Source organism: Elephantulus edwardii, unplaced genomic scaffold (genome assembly GCF_000299155.1).
Source record: "Elephantulus edwardii isolate Elephantulus edwardi_28Jun2011 unplaced genomic scaffold, EleEdw1.0 scaffold00086, whole genome shotgun sequence".
NCBI classification, from domain to species: domain Eukaryota; kingdom Metazoa; phylum Chordata; class Mammalia; order Macroscelidea; family Macroscelididae; genus Elephantulus; species Elephantulus edwardii.
This window is the reverse complement of record NW_006399836.1, coordinates 10876457-10895960: the sequence shown is the minus strand read 5'-3', so window position 1 is coordinate 10895960 and position 19504 is coordinate 10876457. Positions and strand designations below refer to the sequence as shown.

Sequence of the window (19504 nt, the reverse complement as noted above, 5' to 3'; positions counted from 1 at the left end):
TTTTAATTTCCTGGCTGCTGGTGCCAAGAGCGCTGACCGTGGAACCGAGCAAACTGAAGCTGTGAACAATCTCAATCTCTTCGCCATCCATCCTGATTCTACCACTTGGTCCAGTGGCATGTTGTTAGGAGAGGTTATTCCTTAGAGAAGGACATCATGCTTGGAAAGGTGCAGGGTTAATGAAAGAGAGAAAGACCTTCAACCAGATGGGTTGACACAATGACTATTGCAATGGACTGGAGCATGTCAGAAAGGATGAGGATGGTAGAGGATAGGACGGAGTTCAGATCTGTTGTTCACAGGGTCGCTATGAGTCGTAGTAGACTTGATGGCACCTAAAAAGAATGGTATATGGATTAAAAATGAGTTAATTAAGCATCATGTCTGTGTCATGAATAGAATTGTGCGCGCCTGAAATGTATGTATGTAAATGCTTAGTGGTAAGGAGTTGTGCTGCGAACCCAAAGGCATATAGTTCAAATCCATCAGCTGCTCTTTGGAAGAAAGAATTCATTTGTATTCATTTGTATTGGGATTGCATTGAATGTGTAAACTGCCTTTGGTGGTATTGTCATTTTCATAATATTGAGTCTTCTTATCCATGAGCAAGGGATATTCTTCCACGTCTCCAGGTGACTTTTTGTTTCTTATAATAATGTTTTGTAATTTTCTTTGAACAGATTCTTTGTGCTTCTGGTTAGGTTTACTCCTAAGTATTTAACCTTGTGATTAGCTATTGTGAAGGGTATGTTTTTCTCAGCTCCAGTTCTGTATTCTCTTTGTCACTGTAGAGAAATCCAACTGATTTTTGTATGTTGATCTTAAATCCTGCCACTTTGCTGAATTGGTCAACTATGTTCAGTAGTTTTCTTGCTGAGTTTTTAGGGTTTTCTATCATATCATCTGTATTATATCATCTGTATAGAGAGATAATTTTACCTCCTCTTTGCCAATTTGGAGACCTCTTATTTCCTTCTCTTCTCTTATTGGTATCGCTAAGACTTCCATTACAATAGAGAATAGGAGAGGTGATAGTGGGCATCCTTGCCTAGTTCTTGTTCTCAAGGTGAATGCCTTTAATCTCTCTCCATTCAGAACAAGGCTGGCTCTTGGGTTTGTATATATACCAATATCCAATTTCATTTGGAATGGAAGGAGACCCAGAATAAGCAAAGTGCTCCTTAAAAGGAGAAACAAGGTAGGAGGCATCTCACTCCATGATTTAAAATCTTACTACACTGCCGTGGTGGTCAAGACAGCATGGTACTGGCACAATGACAGACACATAGATCAATGAAATAGAATTGAGAATCCAGATATCAGCCAATCTACCTAGGGTCAATTGATTTTTGACAAGGAGATGAAATCAGTTAAGTGGTGAAATGACAGCCTTTTTAACAAACAGTGCTGGCAAAATTGGAAAACTATCTGCAGAAAACTCAAGCAAGATCCACACCTCACTCCATACACAAAAACCAATTCAAAGTAGATTATGGACCTGGGACTAAAACCAAGTATTAGAAACTTAATTAAACAAAAGCTTGGAAGAACTCTAGAAGTCCTAATCCACAACATAAACAGTCTTCCACACATCCTGGAAAATCTACAACCAGGAGAGGATAAAATAGATAAATGAAACCTTCTAAGAATCAAATCCCTGTGCATATCCAAAAACTTCTCCAACAGGGTAAAAAGAGAATCCACAGACTGGGAAAAAATATTTGGTAATAACATGTCAGACAAGGGACTTGTAGTTGTTGTTGTTGTTATGTGCCATCGAGTCGCTTGTGACTCATAGTGACCCTATGTACAACAGCCCTAAACTCTGCTCTGTCCTGTGCCAATCATACTGTCTCCGACACACCCATCCCAATTACCCCAGTCACTGAATCAATCCACCTTATAGAGGGCCTTCCCCTCCTGTGCTGTCCCTCCACCCTCCCAAGCATGATGTCCCTCTCCAAGGACCAGTTCTTACTTACGAAATGTCCAAAGTATGTTAGACGGAGCCTCAGAATCCTTGCCTCCAAGGAACTGCCCAGTTTAACCTTTTCCAGGATGAATCTGATTGTTTTCTTGGCAGTCCACAGCTCAAAGGCATCAATTCTCCTTCTATCCTCCTTAGTCACTGTCTAACTCTCTGATGCATAACAAGTGATTGCAAAGACCATGGCCTGTATCAGATGCACCTTAGTCTCCAGAGAGACACCATTGCTCTTCAGTACTTTGGAGAGGTCCCTAACAGCAGACTTTCCCATCTCAATACATCTTTTAATTTCCCGGCTACTGGTGCCGAGAGTGTTGACTGTGGAACCAAGCAAACTAAAGCTGTGAGCAATCTCAATCTCTTCACCATCCATCTTGATGCTGCCAATTGGTCCAGTGGTCAGAATCTTTGTCTTCTTGACATTGAGCCTCAGTCCCTATTGGAGGCTGCAGTCCTTGACCCTCTGCAGCAAGCGCTTCAGGTCCTCCTCAGTTTCAGCAAGCGGGGTTGTGTCATCTGCATAATGCAGATTGTTGATGAATCTTCCACCAATCCTGACACCACACTTCTCCTCATAGAGCCCAGCCTCCCAGACTTATATCTAGAATTTATAAAATACTCGAGTACCACAACAAAATAAAGAACCCATTTGAAAAATGGCACAGGATATGAACAGACACGTCACCAAAGAAGACATTCAGATGGCATATAAACACATGAAGAAATGTTCAAAATCCCTAGCTCTAAGAAAGATGCAAATCAAAAAAATTATGAGGTATCATCCCACTCCAGTCAGAATAGCAAAATTTAACAGAACAGCAAGGAACAAATACTGGTGAGGTTGTGGAGAAACTAGAACCCTTATTCATTGTTGGTGGGAGTGTAAAATGGTGCAACCACTATAGAAGGCTGTATGATGCTTTCTCAAAAAGTTGCAAATGGAAATACCACTTGACCCAGCAATTCCACTACTGGGAATTTACCCTAAAGAGACCAGAACTGCCACCCAAGCAGATATATGCACACCCGTGTTTATTGAGGCTTTTTCGCAATAGCGAAGAGCTGAAAACAACCCAAGTGCCCATCAACAAATGAATGGATAGAAAAGCTCTGGTATAATCACACAATGGCAGCATTGAAAAACAAGGAACTCATGAAATATCATAAAAAATGGGTGACCCTGGAGGACATTATGCTAAGTGAAATATCTCAGTCACAAAAGGACAAATACTGCATAGTGCCACTGTTGTAGAACAGGACTGACATCGGGGCTGGGGGGAAGCTAAGAAAAGAGGGGCTAGTGTATACAGCATTGAAACAGATGAGGGAGAGAACTGTTTGACAGGGATATATGATTAGGTATAATTTTCATGACAAGAGTCCAGAGTGAAAGCTGCATAGGGGAGTAGACTTGGGGGGGGGATTGTATAATAATGAAAGAATTTTTTTTTAACTTTTCAAAGAGAAAAACCAACTCGGGGGAGGGGTGGCAGGAGAAAAATGTGCAACAATGAATGAATGGAAATCCAAAGTCTCTATAAACTTTCATTAAAATTTCAATAAGAAAAAAAATACATCTCTGTTCATTAAAGCCTCCCCCTTGTGGTATCTGTTAGAATGGATAACTAAGATGAAATTTGGTACCGTGAGAATGGGGTGCTGCTTTAACAGATACCTAAAATGTGGATGTCTGAAAAAGTTTTAAGGTACCTAGAAGGATGGGCAATCCCCTCCTGTGAGATTAACTCCACCGGAGGTTCTGCTATCAGTCAGTTCCAACTCGATGCTACAAAACAACAACAACAACAATAGTAAAAGAGGGAGCTCTACTGTCTTAGAAGTAAGGAGTTATGGTGCCAATCCAAGGGCCTGAATCCACCAGAAGCTCTGAGGGAGAAAGATGGGCAATCTCTTCCTGTGTGATTTACAGCCTCTGAAAAGTCTACTGGAGGGTCAGCTAAGAGTAGGTTCTAGCTCGATGGCGCATAACAACAGTAAAAGCCTTGACTGTCAAAAGACCGCTGTCATAATTAGAGACATCAAAGGCAGGTGTTGCGAAGGCCCAGAAGCTAAGGAGGAGAATTTAAACAGCACAACGAGAAGTACTGGCAGAGAGAAACAGCAGCAGGGGCATCAAGACGCCTGTGTGGAGACAGATACTGACACGAAGGGCAAGGAAGCTTCTTGTCTTTGAGCACAAGGCTTTCTGGAGGGATGGGATGAACCTTTACAGGGGAGCTGGGCTTCGTGTCCCATACAGCTGCAAGCTGAGTGTCTTTGGGCCCAAGTTCATGGGCAGAGTGGAATGCCTCTGGTCATTTACTGGTGTTGCCAGAGAGTTTTGTAACATTTACTGGGGCAAGACAGGGAGGGGCTGGGCTGGTCTCTTCTAAAGACCAAGAAGCAGGGGAAGCTGAGCTGCTCCAGTCTCAAAGGGTAAGGCTGTAACCTCTGGGGTCACAAAGTGTGTGACCATGGCTCCTGCGGTTTCTAAAGGTGGGGGTCATAGCTTCCTAGGTTTCAAAGAGTCAGATCTTTGCCATCTTAGTTCTGGAGGGTGGGGCTGCCAGCAGGATGAGGCTGTTGCCAAAGCCGAGGAGGTAGGGTTGCCGTGTGTGAGGAAGGCAAGAGGAGTGGGGCCTGCCGGACAGAGGGGCCAGTCATCACCCAGCTGGTCTGAGAGAAGTGGGCCACCCAGAGTTGAGGGAGCGAGTTACTGTCCACGTGGGCTTACAAAGTGGAGCTGAAGCCTAGAGCCAAGGGGATCCACCCTGAGCTCAGAGAAGATGGCCAACACACGAGTGTGGAAGACAGAGCCACTGCTTCCATTGCCTCCGAGCCCACTGCTGTTGTCAGATGCCAGTGAGTCAACTATGGCTCCCGGTGGCGCTGAGAACAGCATACGGGAGCCTTGCCCTATACTGCACCATCCTCACAACCAATGCCACAGTCACTAGGTCAACCCTTCTCAGTGAAGGTCTTCCTCTCTGCTGTTACCCCCTGCCTTTCCCAGGTTGATGTCTATTTTTAAGCACTCATCCCTGCTGACACCGTGCCCATCATAGGTGAGACTACCGGCTTCTTTTCAAGTATTGAAGGTAAATTTTTCTGCTGGGTGTTCCACTTGCTTGGCACCTGCAATCCTTTACTGTCCTCCAATTTCTCCCGTCTGTAGTGGAAATGCTGACTTTGTGCCTGTGTCACCATTCATTGTATGTGGCAGCAGAGAGCCTGTGTTCCAGATTCATAAATGCAGAGGAATTTTGCCCCAGGATAGAATCTATTGGAGTTGACTTAAGCCTTTAGTGATGCCTTTGTATTTAAAAGTCCATTGTTATTATATTTTGGACGAACATTCTTCTAAGTGGTACAACACTCTTCTGTCAATACGCTGTACTGAGGTAATGTGGGGTTGCTGGTATGCTGAACCTTGTACCATTGGGGTGTCAAGTGCCTTAATGGTTGCCCATGGTGGACAGTGTTTGGTGGAGCTCCCAGTTTAAGACCGATTTGGAAGCAGGAGTAGCATCCACTTCCTAAACAACATGCCTCTGGAAACTCATGAACTTTGATAAATGTCTATAGTTATAGGAAGGCTTCAGGCCTTTTGTTCATAGGGTAACTATGAATTGTGCTCAACTGGACGGCGATCAACAACAACAACAACAATGATGGACTGAAAGTGTTTTGCGTGGAATGAGGACATGAGTTTTTGGGGACCAAAGCGTCAATGTCATGGATTGATTTTTGTGTTCTCTCAAATAACATGCATGCGATGGTACATCTTTGTCTCTCATTGCTGTCGAGTCTGAACTGACTCCTAGCTGACCCTCCAGTGGGCCGAGGAGGCAGTATACAGCAGGGGAGGAGACTGCCCATCTTTCTCCCAACGAGAGGCTGATGAATTCAAACCCTGACAGGCATGGCCTGTGGCTTAGCAGTGAATCTCCCTGTGGAATGAAGCCGTGGAGTGTCCTGTGATGGCCCTGTAATGATCTTCTTAGATCTGATAAGTCAAACAGCTGTAAGAGGATTAATGGTGGATGCAACACCCCTTAATCCCATTACAGCTCTAATTGGATGTAAAGGGAATTTCCTGAGGCCTGAGGCCTGTATAAAGCAAAGCAGGAGGGGGACGTCAGCACCAGCAAGGGAAAATCAGTAGCCGTGGAGTGCACATTCTGGGACCCAAGCTCCTGTGAAGGAACCTCCTTGATACAGGCCGAAGCCAAGACATGGACAATTCCCAGGAATGCTGGGCCTGCAGATGCAGAAGGTCTTTCACTGGTAACAGAGAGTGGGTCTTCCCGAGAGTGGCACTGTGGATTTGAACTTCCAGCCTCCCTGACTGTAAGAGACTACATTCCCATTTAACGTGTGGCCTCTCCGTTGAAACAGCACTAGAGAACCAAGACAGGCCACTAACAGGTGGGCCATTTGAATCCACTGTTTCAGTGTGAACCACCTTTTCCACGTTGAAAGATGAGGCAGTCTGTATGCACAAATATTTACAGCCTCAGAAAGCCTATGGAAGTTGATTAGACACTGCAATAAATGAACCACATCAATCAATGGTAATTAATGGCATAAAACAAAGTCTATGAACGATTGTATGAAAAATCATTGTGAATTGTGAACCTTCACTCAAATTAAAAAAAAAAAGGCAACTCACAGAGGGGCAGTTCTATTCTGTCTTACAGAGTTGCTTAGAGTCAGAATAGATGCAATGGCTGTGGATTATAGGAGGTCAATCAGAAACTTGGAAGATTTATAGGAATCTTAGGGTGTAGTGAGTTTACATAATGTTTTTGTTGTTGTCAGGTGCCAGCGAGTTAAGTGTGACTCACAGCGACCCTGTAAACAACAGATCTGACCCTTGTCCTACCCTGCGCCATTCTCAGCATCTCCGACACACTCGAGCCCACTGCCGCAGTCACTGTGTCAATCCACCTGGTTATGGGTCTTCCTCTTCTTTGGCATTTCTCCACCTTCCCAAGCATGATGTCCCTCTCTAAGGAATAACCTTTCCTAGCAACATGACCAAAGTACGTGAGTCGAAGCCTCATTATCTTTACAGCCAAGAAGCACTCTGGCTGTACCTTTTCCAAGACCTATCTGTTTATTGTTTTGGCAGTCCATGGGATACTCAGTACTCTCCTTCAACATCACAATTCAAAGGCATCAATTCTTCTATCATCCTTATTCATTGTTTAGCTCTCACATGCATAGCAAGTGATTGAAAAGACCATGACCTGAATCAGGAACACCTCAGTCCTCAAACTGACATCATTGCTCCTCAACAATGTGGAGAGGTCCCTGACTACAGACTTTCTCAGTGTAGTAAGTCTCCTGATGAGAGGGACAATTCGGGAAAGGAAACATGGATACTTGTACAACTCAAAGAATGAAATCAATGTCACTAAATTGTACTCGTGGAAATAATCGAAAGTTCTGATATATGTACATGTGTATGTATACGTATACGTATGTATATGTGCATGTATATGTATGTATATGTATACTCAATAACAACCCAAGAAAGGATGTACACATTTTGAAGCTTCGTCTGCTGCGACACTGGTGGCACAGCCCATGGTAATTCTGCTACTAACTAAATGCTGAGCCTCTCCGGCAGTCTGAATCCACTGGTAGCTCTGAGGGAGAGAGTAGGACAACCTCCTCCGATACATTTTACAGCATCGAAATCCAATGGAGGGGCAGCCGTGAGTTGGCTCTTACTTGAAAGCAATGAGTTGTGTGTACACACACACACACACACACACACACACCACACACACACACACGAGTTATTATTTGAGGTCAAGTCAGAACCAATTTACAGCAGGTTTTCAGAGGCCGAAAATTGCATGGGAAGAGACTGCTCATCTTTCTTCCAAGGAGCAGCTGATGGATTTGAACCGTCCATCTTTGGGTTGGCAGCACCACTCAGTAGGCCACTGGTGTGTCTGTCTGTCTGTCTGTCTGTCTATCTATCTATCTATCTATCTATCTATCTATCTATCTATCTATCTATCTATCTATCTATCTATCTATCTTTGGAAGCAGGAGTGGCATCCACTTCCTAAACAACATGCCTCTGGAAACTCTATGAACTTTGATAAATGTCGATAGTTATAGAAAGGCTTCAGACCTTTTGTTCATAGGGTGGCTATGAGTTGTACTAGACTCGATGGCAATCAACAACAACAACAACAATCTCTCTCATCTATCCATCCATCCATCCATCCATCCATCCATCCATCCATCCATCCATTCATCTAAAGAAAACCTTGTGATGCTGCCGAAACCCAACAGTGTATTGGTAAAGCTCTGGGATGCCAAGAGTGGCCCTGTCTGGGAGCAGCTGACCCTCCTGGCCGGGCTCACCTGTGTACCGGAATCCATGGATGAAACCCCCTGCGGATCTGCGGTAGTCCACGGAGTGACTGGCAGTGCCCAGGACGAAGAGGCCCCGGGTTCCCTTGGACTCATAGCTAGGTCTGATCAGTGGATATTTCTTGCTTAAAGCACTCCCCGAGGAAAGTCTGAGGGAGCTGTGAATGGAAAGAGATGTTAAATAAAAACAGCTCCTGTGCAGGAGGAACTTATTACAGGCCTGGCATGGGGCTAAGTGACTGATTTTCCTTAATGTATTTAAACCTCGCTTCAACCCTAGGGAGTAGGTATCATTTTTTCTATTTAACAGACTTGGTAATTGAGTCTTACATTAAGCACTTGCTGGGTCAAGAAGAGCAGGAAGGCAAGGTACAAACTCTGGGCTGAGACCAGGTCCTTTCCAGGACCTGAGGGAGGTGGGACCTGGTGGCACCGTCTGTAAAGACTTGCTAACTTTAAAAGCTTTGCCTCTCTAGTGGTATTGTTGTTGTTGTGTACCGTAGGGTTGGAACTGATCCACAGCTGACCCTCCAGAGGGTTTTCAGAGGCAGTTAATTGCACAGGAGGAGACTTCCCATCCTTCTTCCACAGAGCTGCTGGTAGATGAGACCACATGGCTTCGGGATTGCAACACAGCTTCTTATCACTGCTAGCTTTTCCTCCACAATGATGCCAAGCATTTCCCTCCCTCATGCTCTATCCGGCAGAGGTCAGTGCAAAGGAGGAAGGCCCTCGACGTGACTGACGGATGCATTGGACCACAAGGGGCTGGCACAGAGCACTGACTGTGAGGACGGCACAGGGCTGGGAGGAGGTTATTTCTGTTGTGCAAAGAATCGCTCCAATTTGGAGCTCACTTGACAACACTCTTCAATCCTCGCAATAATGCCATGAGCAAGAACCATTATACCCATTTCAAGGATGAGTCAACTAGGGTTCTATGGGAGACCTCTCTCACCTTCTATCCACACTCACTTCTCAGCCAGTACACAATACGCTGTTCCTCACTTGTTAGAGGAGGTTTGTGCACGGTCATGAGTAAGGAGAGTTCTGGTGACCTGGCGGCTAGAAGCTGTGCTGCCATCCCAAACGCATGCAGTTCAAGACCACCAGCTGCTCCATGGAAGAAAGACTGGCAGTCTTCCTGTGTGATCAACAGCCCCTGAAAACCCACTGGGGGGGGGCGGGGGTCAGCGATGGGTCGGTTCCGCCTCGATGGTATACAACAACAACAACATGAATAAAGAGCATATGGGGCTGCTAACTGAAGAGTCAGGAGTTCAAATCCCACAGTCTTTCTGTGGGAGAGAAAGATGGGCACTTTCCCTCTGGGAAGATTTATGGCCTCAGATTCCACAGGAGGCTTGTGGAGTTGGAACTGATGGCCATGGTTTTCTTGAGGGGATGATGATGAGTGAGTTTCAGCAGAATTTCCAGACTAAGACAGACTAGGGAGAAAGGCTTGGCTCTCCACTTGAAAGCGGTGAAATTTCCACATCATCACAACAGTCTGGCCCACATCATGGGGCTGACCCAGGAGCAGCCAGTCTTCGGTCACTGTGCACGGGTCACCACGAGGCAGGGATGGTGTGATCGCTCCAATCACAACACAACTGGGGCGGTGGGTGGAGCTGCTTGCCAGAGCTCGCACAGCTGGCTAGCAGACCTCCCAGGCTGATGGTGAAGGCCATGAGCTCAGCCACCGGGCCACACTGCCTTTCTGCAGCGCCACCTCCTTATCCTGCCTGGTCTGGCTTTCCTGCATCTCACAGTTAGACCCACTGTTGTGGGTCCATGACTGGAGGTCTCAAGCTACCAGGGCTTAAGTGGACAGAGAGCTTGGGTCCTGGGCGAGAAGCTGGAATAGGGCAACCTCATCATTCTTGTCACAGGACTGCCTGGCCCCGATTGGTGGCTCTGTTCCCCAGGTGAGGTCAGAGGATTTCCAGGGCCCCTACCTCTTCCTCTTGGGACTCACCTGTTAAAGATGGAGAAGTTGAAGTTCCAGCCCAGGCAGCTGATGACGCGGTCATAGGCCACACGCAGGGCAAAGTTGTCGTTATCGTCCTGGGGGAGGGCCACGGCCTCGGCACTCTGGTTGGCTTCCTCCACGAGGAACTTGAGGGTGATGTGGAACTTTCCCTCAGGGTCCTTCACGATGGCCAGGTCCTCCAGGTTGGACTCCAGCAGCCCGTCGAGGGACTTGAGCTGGTAGGTGTCCAGGATGCCGTTGTTGATGGCTCTGGGGCCCAAAGAGAAGGAGCGCTGGTCAAGGGAGGGACACATGGCCCCTGGACACTGCACCATGTGGGCTGTGAGCCGCCATCTCCTCTCTGTGAATGCACTATTGTTGCTTGGGGCTGTCCAGTCAATTCTGACCAAAGACCCCACGTGAGGGGGCAGAACTACCCCACTAGGTTTTCTAGGACATAATTATGGAGTTTATCTTTCATTAGGGCTCTCCTAGCCATCTGAATTGGATCTGACCATTGGGATGGATGGGACTATGCAAACAGGGTATGTTAGCCTATCTAAAAGGGGACTGGCTATCTCATCATTCCCCAAGGGGACTGGTCAGTCTCACTGATATACAAGGCCATTGGCTAGTCTTGTTAACACACTGAACAGCTCTAGCTGCAGTGCTGGACCTTCCATGCGCTGGCAAAAAAGGAAGCAAGAGAATGTAGAACACCCTTTAAGACCTCCCTGCCACCACCAGTGAAGAAACCTCACCACCAGGAAAAGGGTAGCCATGGTCGAACTAGAGACCTGACATAAGCTGGGGCCTTGGGACTGATGAGTCACTGGAATCAGAGCTAAGAGCCTTTGCCCAAGTTTGTTGGACAACTGGGGGTGGGAGGGCCAGAATGTGGAGGACTGAAGACTTTGTAACACTGGCTAAGACTAGGGCAGGGAAGCAGCCAATACTGGCAGGAATGAGAACTTTGTAACACTGGTCTACTGGCTTAAGGCCATGAGGCTGAGGTGCCTGCAAGCACATTCTGGGAGCCATTCTGACTGCATTCTGCTACTAACCTGGGTTATACATGATTCTGTGTGCACTGTGAGCTATTACATGGGATTGTGGACTCTGCAACGCAGTAAGACTGGTGTGGAGTAGAAAGAGGTATGAAAGCATGGTGTGGGGGGAACATATCGGTACTGGTTTTGTGTTATTGATGCTGTTTATTGGGACAGTACCTCTTTATAAAGTTGGTAAAGGCTAGACAAGGCTGTCCCCATGTTGTCTTTGCTCTTTTACAATAATTTTTATAAGCTTTGGTGGCCTAGCATTAGAAGTTGTGCTGCCAACCTGAAGGTATGCAGTTTGAATCCACGAGGTGCTCCATGGGAGAAAGATGGGCAGACTCTTCTCGTGACATTTACTGCTGCTGAAAACTTGCTGGAGGGTCATCTATGAGGCTGTTCTGCCTCGACAGTACACCACCACCACCACACAACCACCTTTGGAAGAGCAGATCACAGGTCTTTCTCCCCATGGGTAGATTTAAACAGCCGACCTTTGGGTTAGTAGCCAAGTACTTAACCTCTAGGGCACCTGGGTACCAAGAAATCACAGCCAAAATCCTGCCAGAGCCCAGAGCCCTTCATGATACATCCTTACTGAGCTTCATTTCTCCCTAGTCCTGCCCTCATGTCTCCCTAGTTGTTACACTAAAGTAATTGTGTTTAGTTGTGGTTTTGTTTTGTGTTTTTTTTCTCAAATTCTTACAACTCCTTATTATAGCCTAGACCTCATACCCTCTCCACCCTGTGTCTCCTACTGATCTTCAGACTTTTCTGAATGTCACCTCTCTTTGCATGCCTTTGCATTGCTTCCTTTTTTGTTTTAAAATTGTGATTTGAGTAAAAGTTTACAAAGCTATTTGGTTTTACATTCAACCATCCAAATACATTCCATTTTTCTAACATTAATGACAATGCACACAATCTAACATCACTCTTCCCACCTCCTCCCTGTGATTCTTTTTTCCATGAATCCTTCTATCCCATCCTTCCTGACTTTTGAGCTTTATTCCTGGGCTAATGCTGCCCCTTTAAACTCATGTATTTGATTATTCTAAGGATTGCCTCCCTGGTGCAAATTCATCTTCTTTGTTGTTATTGTTAGGTGCTGAGAGTTGAGCATGGCTCATAGCGACCCTATGAACAACCAACCTGAACCTTTTCCTATCCTGCACCATCCTCACAATTTCTCTCACACAAGAGCTCATTGCTGCAGGTACTGTGTCAATCCACTTGGTTAAGGGTCTTTCTCTCCTTTGCCATCCCTCCACCTTCCCAAGTATGATGTCTCTCTCCAAGCAACACACCCAAAGTATGTGAGGCAAAGCTTCATCATCTTTGCCTCCAAGGAGCACTCTGGCTGCACCTTCTTTAAGACCTTTTTTGTTCTTTTGGTAGTCCATGGGATATCCAGTCTTCTTCTCCAGCACCACAGCTATTGCTCTAATTAGCACAGCACTTGTCTGTCAGTTTGCTGTACTTGTGGGATGCTGAAAACTGTGGCACCAATGTTATAAATGCCAGAGGGTCACCCATGGTGGAAAGGTTTTAGTAGAGCTCCCAGAAGAGTACAGATGAGCAAGAAGGTTTGGCCATCTGCTTCTGAAATAACGTGCCTCTGAAAACCCTATGAACAACAGAAGAACATGACTAGATCTCATTATAGGTCCTTCTATTCTTTGACACCAAATCTGAGTCGGGGGGGGGGGTGACTTTTCTGCTCCAGGTTCAAAGTTGTGATCAAATGCTACAGTTTCAGGGAATCCATGAGTCTCTATCAGACCAGTAAACCAGCTGGGCTTTCTGTTGTTGTTTGTTAGTTTTGTATTTTTATGTTTTTGAGTTCTGTTCTACATTTTCTGCCCATTCTCTATCAGAGACCCTCCTCTGTGATCCCTCTCAGAATGGCCAGCCACGGTAGCTGGACACCATCTAGTTCTGATGGTCTCCTGTGGAATTTGACATATTTGCGGTTCATTAGCCCTTTAGACTAATTGTTTCTATGAATCTTTGCTTTTATTCTCTTTTCTTTGTTGTGGACAGCAAGGCATCAATACTTGCTCCTTTGCTGGCCACTCACAAGCCACTATTCACCCAAGAATAGTGCAGAACACAGCCTTTGTGGATTATGCTATGCCAATTAACGTCGCCTGTGATTATGGCCCTGAGCGGGTCATCCTTCTCTGCACCTTTACAATAGGTGGTGTTTCCCTTTTACAGTACTTGTATTCTCTGTTATTGCTGGAGCTCTGGTGGCTTTGTGGGAAGAAGCTGCACTGCAATCCTGAAGGTATGGAGTTTAAATCCTCCAGGGGCTCTGAGGGAGAAGGATGGGTAATTTCTTCTTGTGTAATTAACTGCCTCTGAAAACCTGCTAGAGGATCATCCATGAATCAGTTACAGCTCGATGGCACACAACAACAACAGCAATTGTTACTAATTTCCCCCTGCATTTTCAGCACTTTTATTATGCTGTATAGACTGACACAGTGACTTTAACAATGGGCTCAAACAGAGTAACAATTATGAGGATGTTGCAGAACCCAGCAATGCAACAGCAATTACGCCTGACAAATTACAGCAGAAGAGAATGGCTCTTATATAACTGATGACCAATTGATTTGGTCAGATAGAACTTCAAAAGCTTATAAGGCAAGAGAAGTTTTACTTTTAAATTGAGTATATCTTCCTTCCTATTTACAGGCTAACTTATCTTTTCCAATGTTTACAGAGCCCCTCCCCTTGTACTTAGCAAGGTGCTGAGCAGTGGGTATTCAAAGATAACAAGAAAGGTTTTGTCTTCAGGGAGTTCATGCTCTCAGAGGGAGAAAGACACAGACTGAAAGATACATTATGTCAGGGAGAAAAGTGCAACAATGAATGATTGGAAACACTAAGTCTTGGCAAACTTTCACTAAAATTAATTTTAAAAAAGATACATTATATACTCTTTTATGATATCCTTGCTCCTTGTGCTGCATAGTATTCCATCTTGTGAATGCACCACAATTTTTCCAATCCATTTGTTTGCTGATGGGCATTTGGGCTGTTTCCATTTTCTTGCTATTGTGAATAATGCTGCATAGTAAACCAGTCTCATAAAGATAAATCCTGCATATGACCACTACTGTAAAAATAGAAGGATAACTAGTAAGATGTGTATTAAAAGTCCAAAAGGGGAAGGGGAGAAGGGCAAGGTGGTGGAAAATGGGAAAGGTGGGGGTTATCACTAGGAAAGTGGAGTTTGGTGAGTAGACCAGGGAGTGAAGAAATGGGAAAGATTCACCAGCGACCTGAAAAGATGGGGTAATAGTAGGCATTGATCAATGGTGACTAATTTTATAAAACAAGATGTAGATGAATGATTGTATGAAACACAATATGAATGGAGGGATGTGTGAAACTAAAGTACATGAATGAAGCAAAATGTATATGAATTTTATATGCAAACTAACACACACACACACACACACACACACACACACACACACACACACTATGGATGGGGCAGGGCAGCCTGGGAAGGAGAAGATAATTCTGTTGGAATCACGAAAGGCTTTGGAAGGAGGTTCTTTGACATTCTAGCCTCAGAATACAGACTGAGTGGTTGGTCAGTGGTGACCCGGTGGTGAAATTCCTGGCTTTCATGTGGCAAATCCAGGCTTAGAGTCCCAGCCAATGCACCTCACGCATTCATTCACCTCCCATCTGTCAGAGGAGGCCTACAAGTTGCTAATGCAGGACAGGTTTCAGTGGAGCTTCTAGGCTGGGGAAGACTAGGAGGAAAGGCCTGCCTGTTCTGAAAACCAGCCTGTGAAAACTCAAGGGATCACCACTACTGCGTGATCTGCAGCGGATCACGGGGATGGCGCAGGACGGGGCAGTAATTTGTTTTATCGGGCAGGAGTCAGGGACCTGCCAGCCAGTGACAACAGCAACGACAAGCACAGAACAGAAAGTGGCACATGGCATACCTGAGGTCTCCGACATAGTGGGTGGCCCAGGACAGTCGGACCCGGGAGCGGCTCAGCATGTGGATGAAGTTGGTGACGCCCAGGATGTTCTCTGCCGTCTCGAAGGCGGAGTTCCCACGGCCCAGGATCAGCACGTTCTGACCCTCGAAGTCCTTGGGGTTGATGGACACTGATGCATAGCCCTCCACATACTCGGAGCCGGGGAAGTCCACCTGGTTGGGGACCGACAAGCCCGTGGCGACAAGAAGGACACTGGGGGTGGGGGACAGAGGAAAGGTGACTTAGTCTCTTATCCCCGAAACCTCAAAGTTGAAAGATCAGTCTGAGAACCTGCTCACTGGCTTGAGGCCCTCACAGACCACTTGCTATTAAAAACAAGAGCAGAAAACAAGACAACATCTGTCCACGCATGTATCCACTTACTATCCTCTCCCAGTGTAACCGAGAGACTCTCACAAACTCAGTCTGCTTTTGGCTGCCCGGTTTACTTCGCCCCATGTGACCTTACAGGACAGAACTGCCCAGCTGGTTTTCCTAAATTGTGAGCTTTACAGGGAGTTCTGCTGGTGCAATGGCTAAGTGCCTGGCTGCTGTCTGAAAGGTCCATGGTTCGAACCTCCCAGCAGCTCAGTGGGAAAAAGACGTGGTCATTGCTTCTGTGAAGACTCAGAGCCTTGCAGACCTGAAGGGGCTGAGATCTTACATCCGGAGTGGTTGGAACTGACTAAACAGCTGCAGATTTTAATCTTTACAGGAGCAGAGTTTCTGGTCTTTCTCCCGCTGAACCTCCACCTCTTCAGTAAGAGAATGTTGTTGTTGTTCTTATGTACTGTCAAGTCAGAATCAACTCATAGCTGACCCTCCAGTGGGTTTTCAGAGGCTGTGAATGGCACAGAACGAGACTTCTCATCTTTCTCCTAAGGAGTTGTTGAGGGAAGGCCTTTGGTTTGGCAGTGCAACCCTTTACTCACTAGGTCACCAAAGCTCCTGCAATACAAGGGGCCAGTCCTTGGAAAAAGACATCATGTTGGGGAAGGTGGAGGGTCAGAGAAAGAGAAGAAGATCTTCAACAAGATGGACTGCACAGTGACCGTGACAATGGGCTGGGGCATGCTGGAGATTGTGAGGACAGGGCAGGGCCTGGCAAGGTTCAGGTGTGTGGTTCACAGAGTCGCTATGAGTCATTGTTGACTTGATAGCACATAACAACCACCACCAGCACCAGCACTTGACCAGCAGCCGGGCATGTCACCACTGGGGGGGTGTACACTGTCCTTAACACTGCACCTCAGGATAAAGGACTTCATTTTCCTTGCTATCTGAGGAGACTGTGAGCACGGTGCAGGGCCAGGACAGGTTTCGATCCGTGTACGGTGAGTTGCTTTGGGTTGAAGTCAACAGCACCCCCTGAAGAGGTGATGTCATGTGAAAGGAAACAAACGACCTAACTCTGAAGTCAGGCGGCGACTCCTCGCTCATTTCCTCTTTCTGACTTGCCTGGTGGCAAGATGTTTGCTGAGCGGCTATCTGTACTAACTGTTCTCTATGCTTCATCTTCTTCAGCCTTGAGTCCCCTGGAGTTGAGATTATTTGTTCTGTGTTTCAGATGAGGAGACAGGGGCCCCGAGGCCTCAAAGCTTCCATGAGCATCAGGACGGAATGTGAACACCAGTAGCAGCCTGATTCTAATCTCTGGCTCTTTACACCCAGTAAGTCCTTTACTTTGATGGGATCACAGCCCCAGGTGGGGTCCTGGTGACCTGAAGAAGAACGGTATGTTCAACGAGCAGGTTAAGAAATGGAACCAGAGGGCCTTTTTTTGAGGGGGTATATGTTTTCTGCCTGGCCTCTCAAATCAACATCGCCCTTCTTCCACCCCCTCTCCCCGGCTCTCACAGGGACAAGTATGAATAGGTGAACTCCGAAAGTGCCCCTGTGGGGGGAACCAGGGTCTAGGCTAGTGACCAGGGTGGGAGAAGCAGTGTGGAGCAGTGGGAAGAAACTGATGCCTGAGTCAGGCAGATAGCTAAATAGCAGCTCTATCAACCGACCATTGTTAGGTGTACAATTCATAGTGGCCCCATGAATAAAAGATCTAAACCCTGTTCTATCCTGCGCCATGCTCACACTTCCTGACACAGAGCCCATTGCAGCAGTCACTGTGTCAATACACCTGGTTAAGGGTCTTCCTCTCCTTTGCCGACCCTCCACTCTTCCCAGCATCATGTCCTTCTCCAAGGAATGGCCCTTCCCAGAAACATGCACAAAGTATGTGAAGCAAAGCCTCATTATTCTTGTCTTCAATGAGCACTCTGGCTGCACCCTCTCCAAGACATATCTGTTTGTTCTCTTGGCCGTCCATAGGATGTTCAGTGTTCTTCCCCAACACCACAGCTCAAAGGCATCAACTCTTTTCCTGTCATCCTTATTCACTGTCCAGCTCTCAGATGCATAGCTAGTAATCGGAAAGACTATGGCCTGAATCAGAAGCACCTTAGTCCTCAAACTGACATCATTACTCCTCAATAATTTGGAGAGGTCCCTAACGGCAGATTTTCCTCAGTGCAATGCATCTCCTTATTTCCTGACTGCTGGTACCAATTGTGTTAACTATAGATCCGATCCAAACAAGATGAAGCTGGCTAGCTGTGTGATAGAGCAGGAGTTACTCATTACTCAACCTCTCTGAGTCCCTGTTCTTCATGTAGAACTTCTTACTAGGGTCTTGGTGAAGATTAAATAAGTCTGGTACAACAAATAAGAGGTATTGTTTCCCCAATATTAAGGTGTCTCCCAATGCAACAAGGCCACACTGAATGCTGGTAGCCCCTTCTATTGGGTCATCACTCATCATTGCTTCAGTTCAGAAACTCTACTGGGTGTGTGGACATTAGACTAGCATTTCCCCAAAACCGATATTTTAAGAAATACTAGTTTCAAGAGATGTTCTACCTGTAGACAGGGTTGTGATGTGGAAGCAAAGAGAAGCTGAATCCTTTACTCAAAAGATGCAGTGTTTTGCTAAGGAAACCTCAAGTGCGTTGTCGGGGAATCAGAATTAACGCATAGCTGACCCTTGCTTGGGTTTCTGAAGCTGTAAATGACAAGGGAAGGGAATGCACATCTTTCTCTGTAGGAGGTCCAACAGCCACCAGTTCTGGCAGAGACTAAAGACTGACAAATCCTGGAGGATCTGACCACAAGACTCTTTAAAGTGCAAACTCGGAAACGGTTGAATCTGTCTGCACTGAATTTCAGGGGAGCAAAGGCTGGAAGAAACGGGAATGGGTCTTCTCACCCCAGGCTATCACATTTTACTGGTCAACCAAGGCCCCTCTGGAAAGGACTCTATTCAGCAGGTCACTTCTGGGCTGGGTTTCTTACCTGCACTGGTAGGTCTGGCCCTTCTCATCAGTCAGGACAAAGTAGTGGCCATTCCAGGCCTGCCCATCCTTGTCCAGCGTGACATGGGCGATGGTCGTGTTGTACAGCACGTGGAGGCCCAGCCTGTGCGCAAAGTCGCCCAGGTAGCGTACCATGTCGCTGGCATCAGGGAAGTAGGCCCGGGAGTAGTGTCTGAAGAGCAGGCGACGGTCGTGGCTGAGCAGGGAGTTCCAGTCGTGTCGGAGGTTGAACTCGGCATTGACCTTGCCCGTGTGCCTCTTGTTGATGCTGATGAGTTTGCGGTGGCGAGGGAAGCGTGTGAAGAAGCTGCCCGGGCCCGCGCTGTGCTCGAAGACCACGTAGTCACGCCCTGCCTGCTGCAGGAAGTAGGCCATCTGCAGGCCAGCGGGCCCCGCGCCCAGCACGCAGTAGTCCCTGTGCGGGCGCAGGGCGAGGCCTGGGTGCAGGGTGAGGGCCAGGAGCAGCCCTGGGGGACCCCAGAGCAGGGCGGCGGCGCAGAGGCCCATCCTGCAGCAGACCAGAGGGGAGGCCAGGATCACCCACTGCCCAGGAGATGAAGAGGCCCAGAGAGAGGCAGGAACTCGTCCGAGGCCACAGAGGAACCTGGGGTTGAGACAGGTCTAGAACTAAGAACCTTTGCGCACACTTGCTTCACCTCCATCGTTCCCAGCTGGCACATGGGGCTCCCCCCCAGGAGTCCTGCACCTCTCCATCT

General features: G+C 46.9%; 1 protein-coding gene across 1 annotated transcript in view; it reads right to left on the bottom strand.

Moving 5' to 3' along the window:
• Positions 1 to 19295, bottom strand: part of FOXRED2 (FAD-dependent oxidoreductase domain containing 2) — a 30532-nt gene extending 11237 nt beyond the window's left edge. Inside the window, exons 1-4 of the mRNA XM_006890159.1 lie at positions 18769 to 19295; positions 15385 to 15636; positions 10362 to 10625; positions 8375 to 8541 (exon numbers count right to left, since the gene is read on the bottom strand). Coding sequence (XP_006890221.1) covers positions 8375 to 8541; positions 10362 to 10625; positions 15385 to 15636; positions 18769 to 19295 — 1210 coding nt within the window. The remainder of the gene's footprint in view (positions 1 to 8374; positions 8542 to 10361; positions 10626 to 15384; positions 15637 to 18768) is intronic.
• Positions 19296 to 19504: the final 209 nt, after the last annotated feature.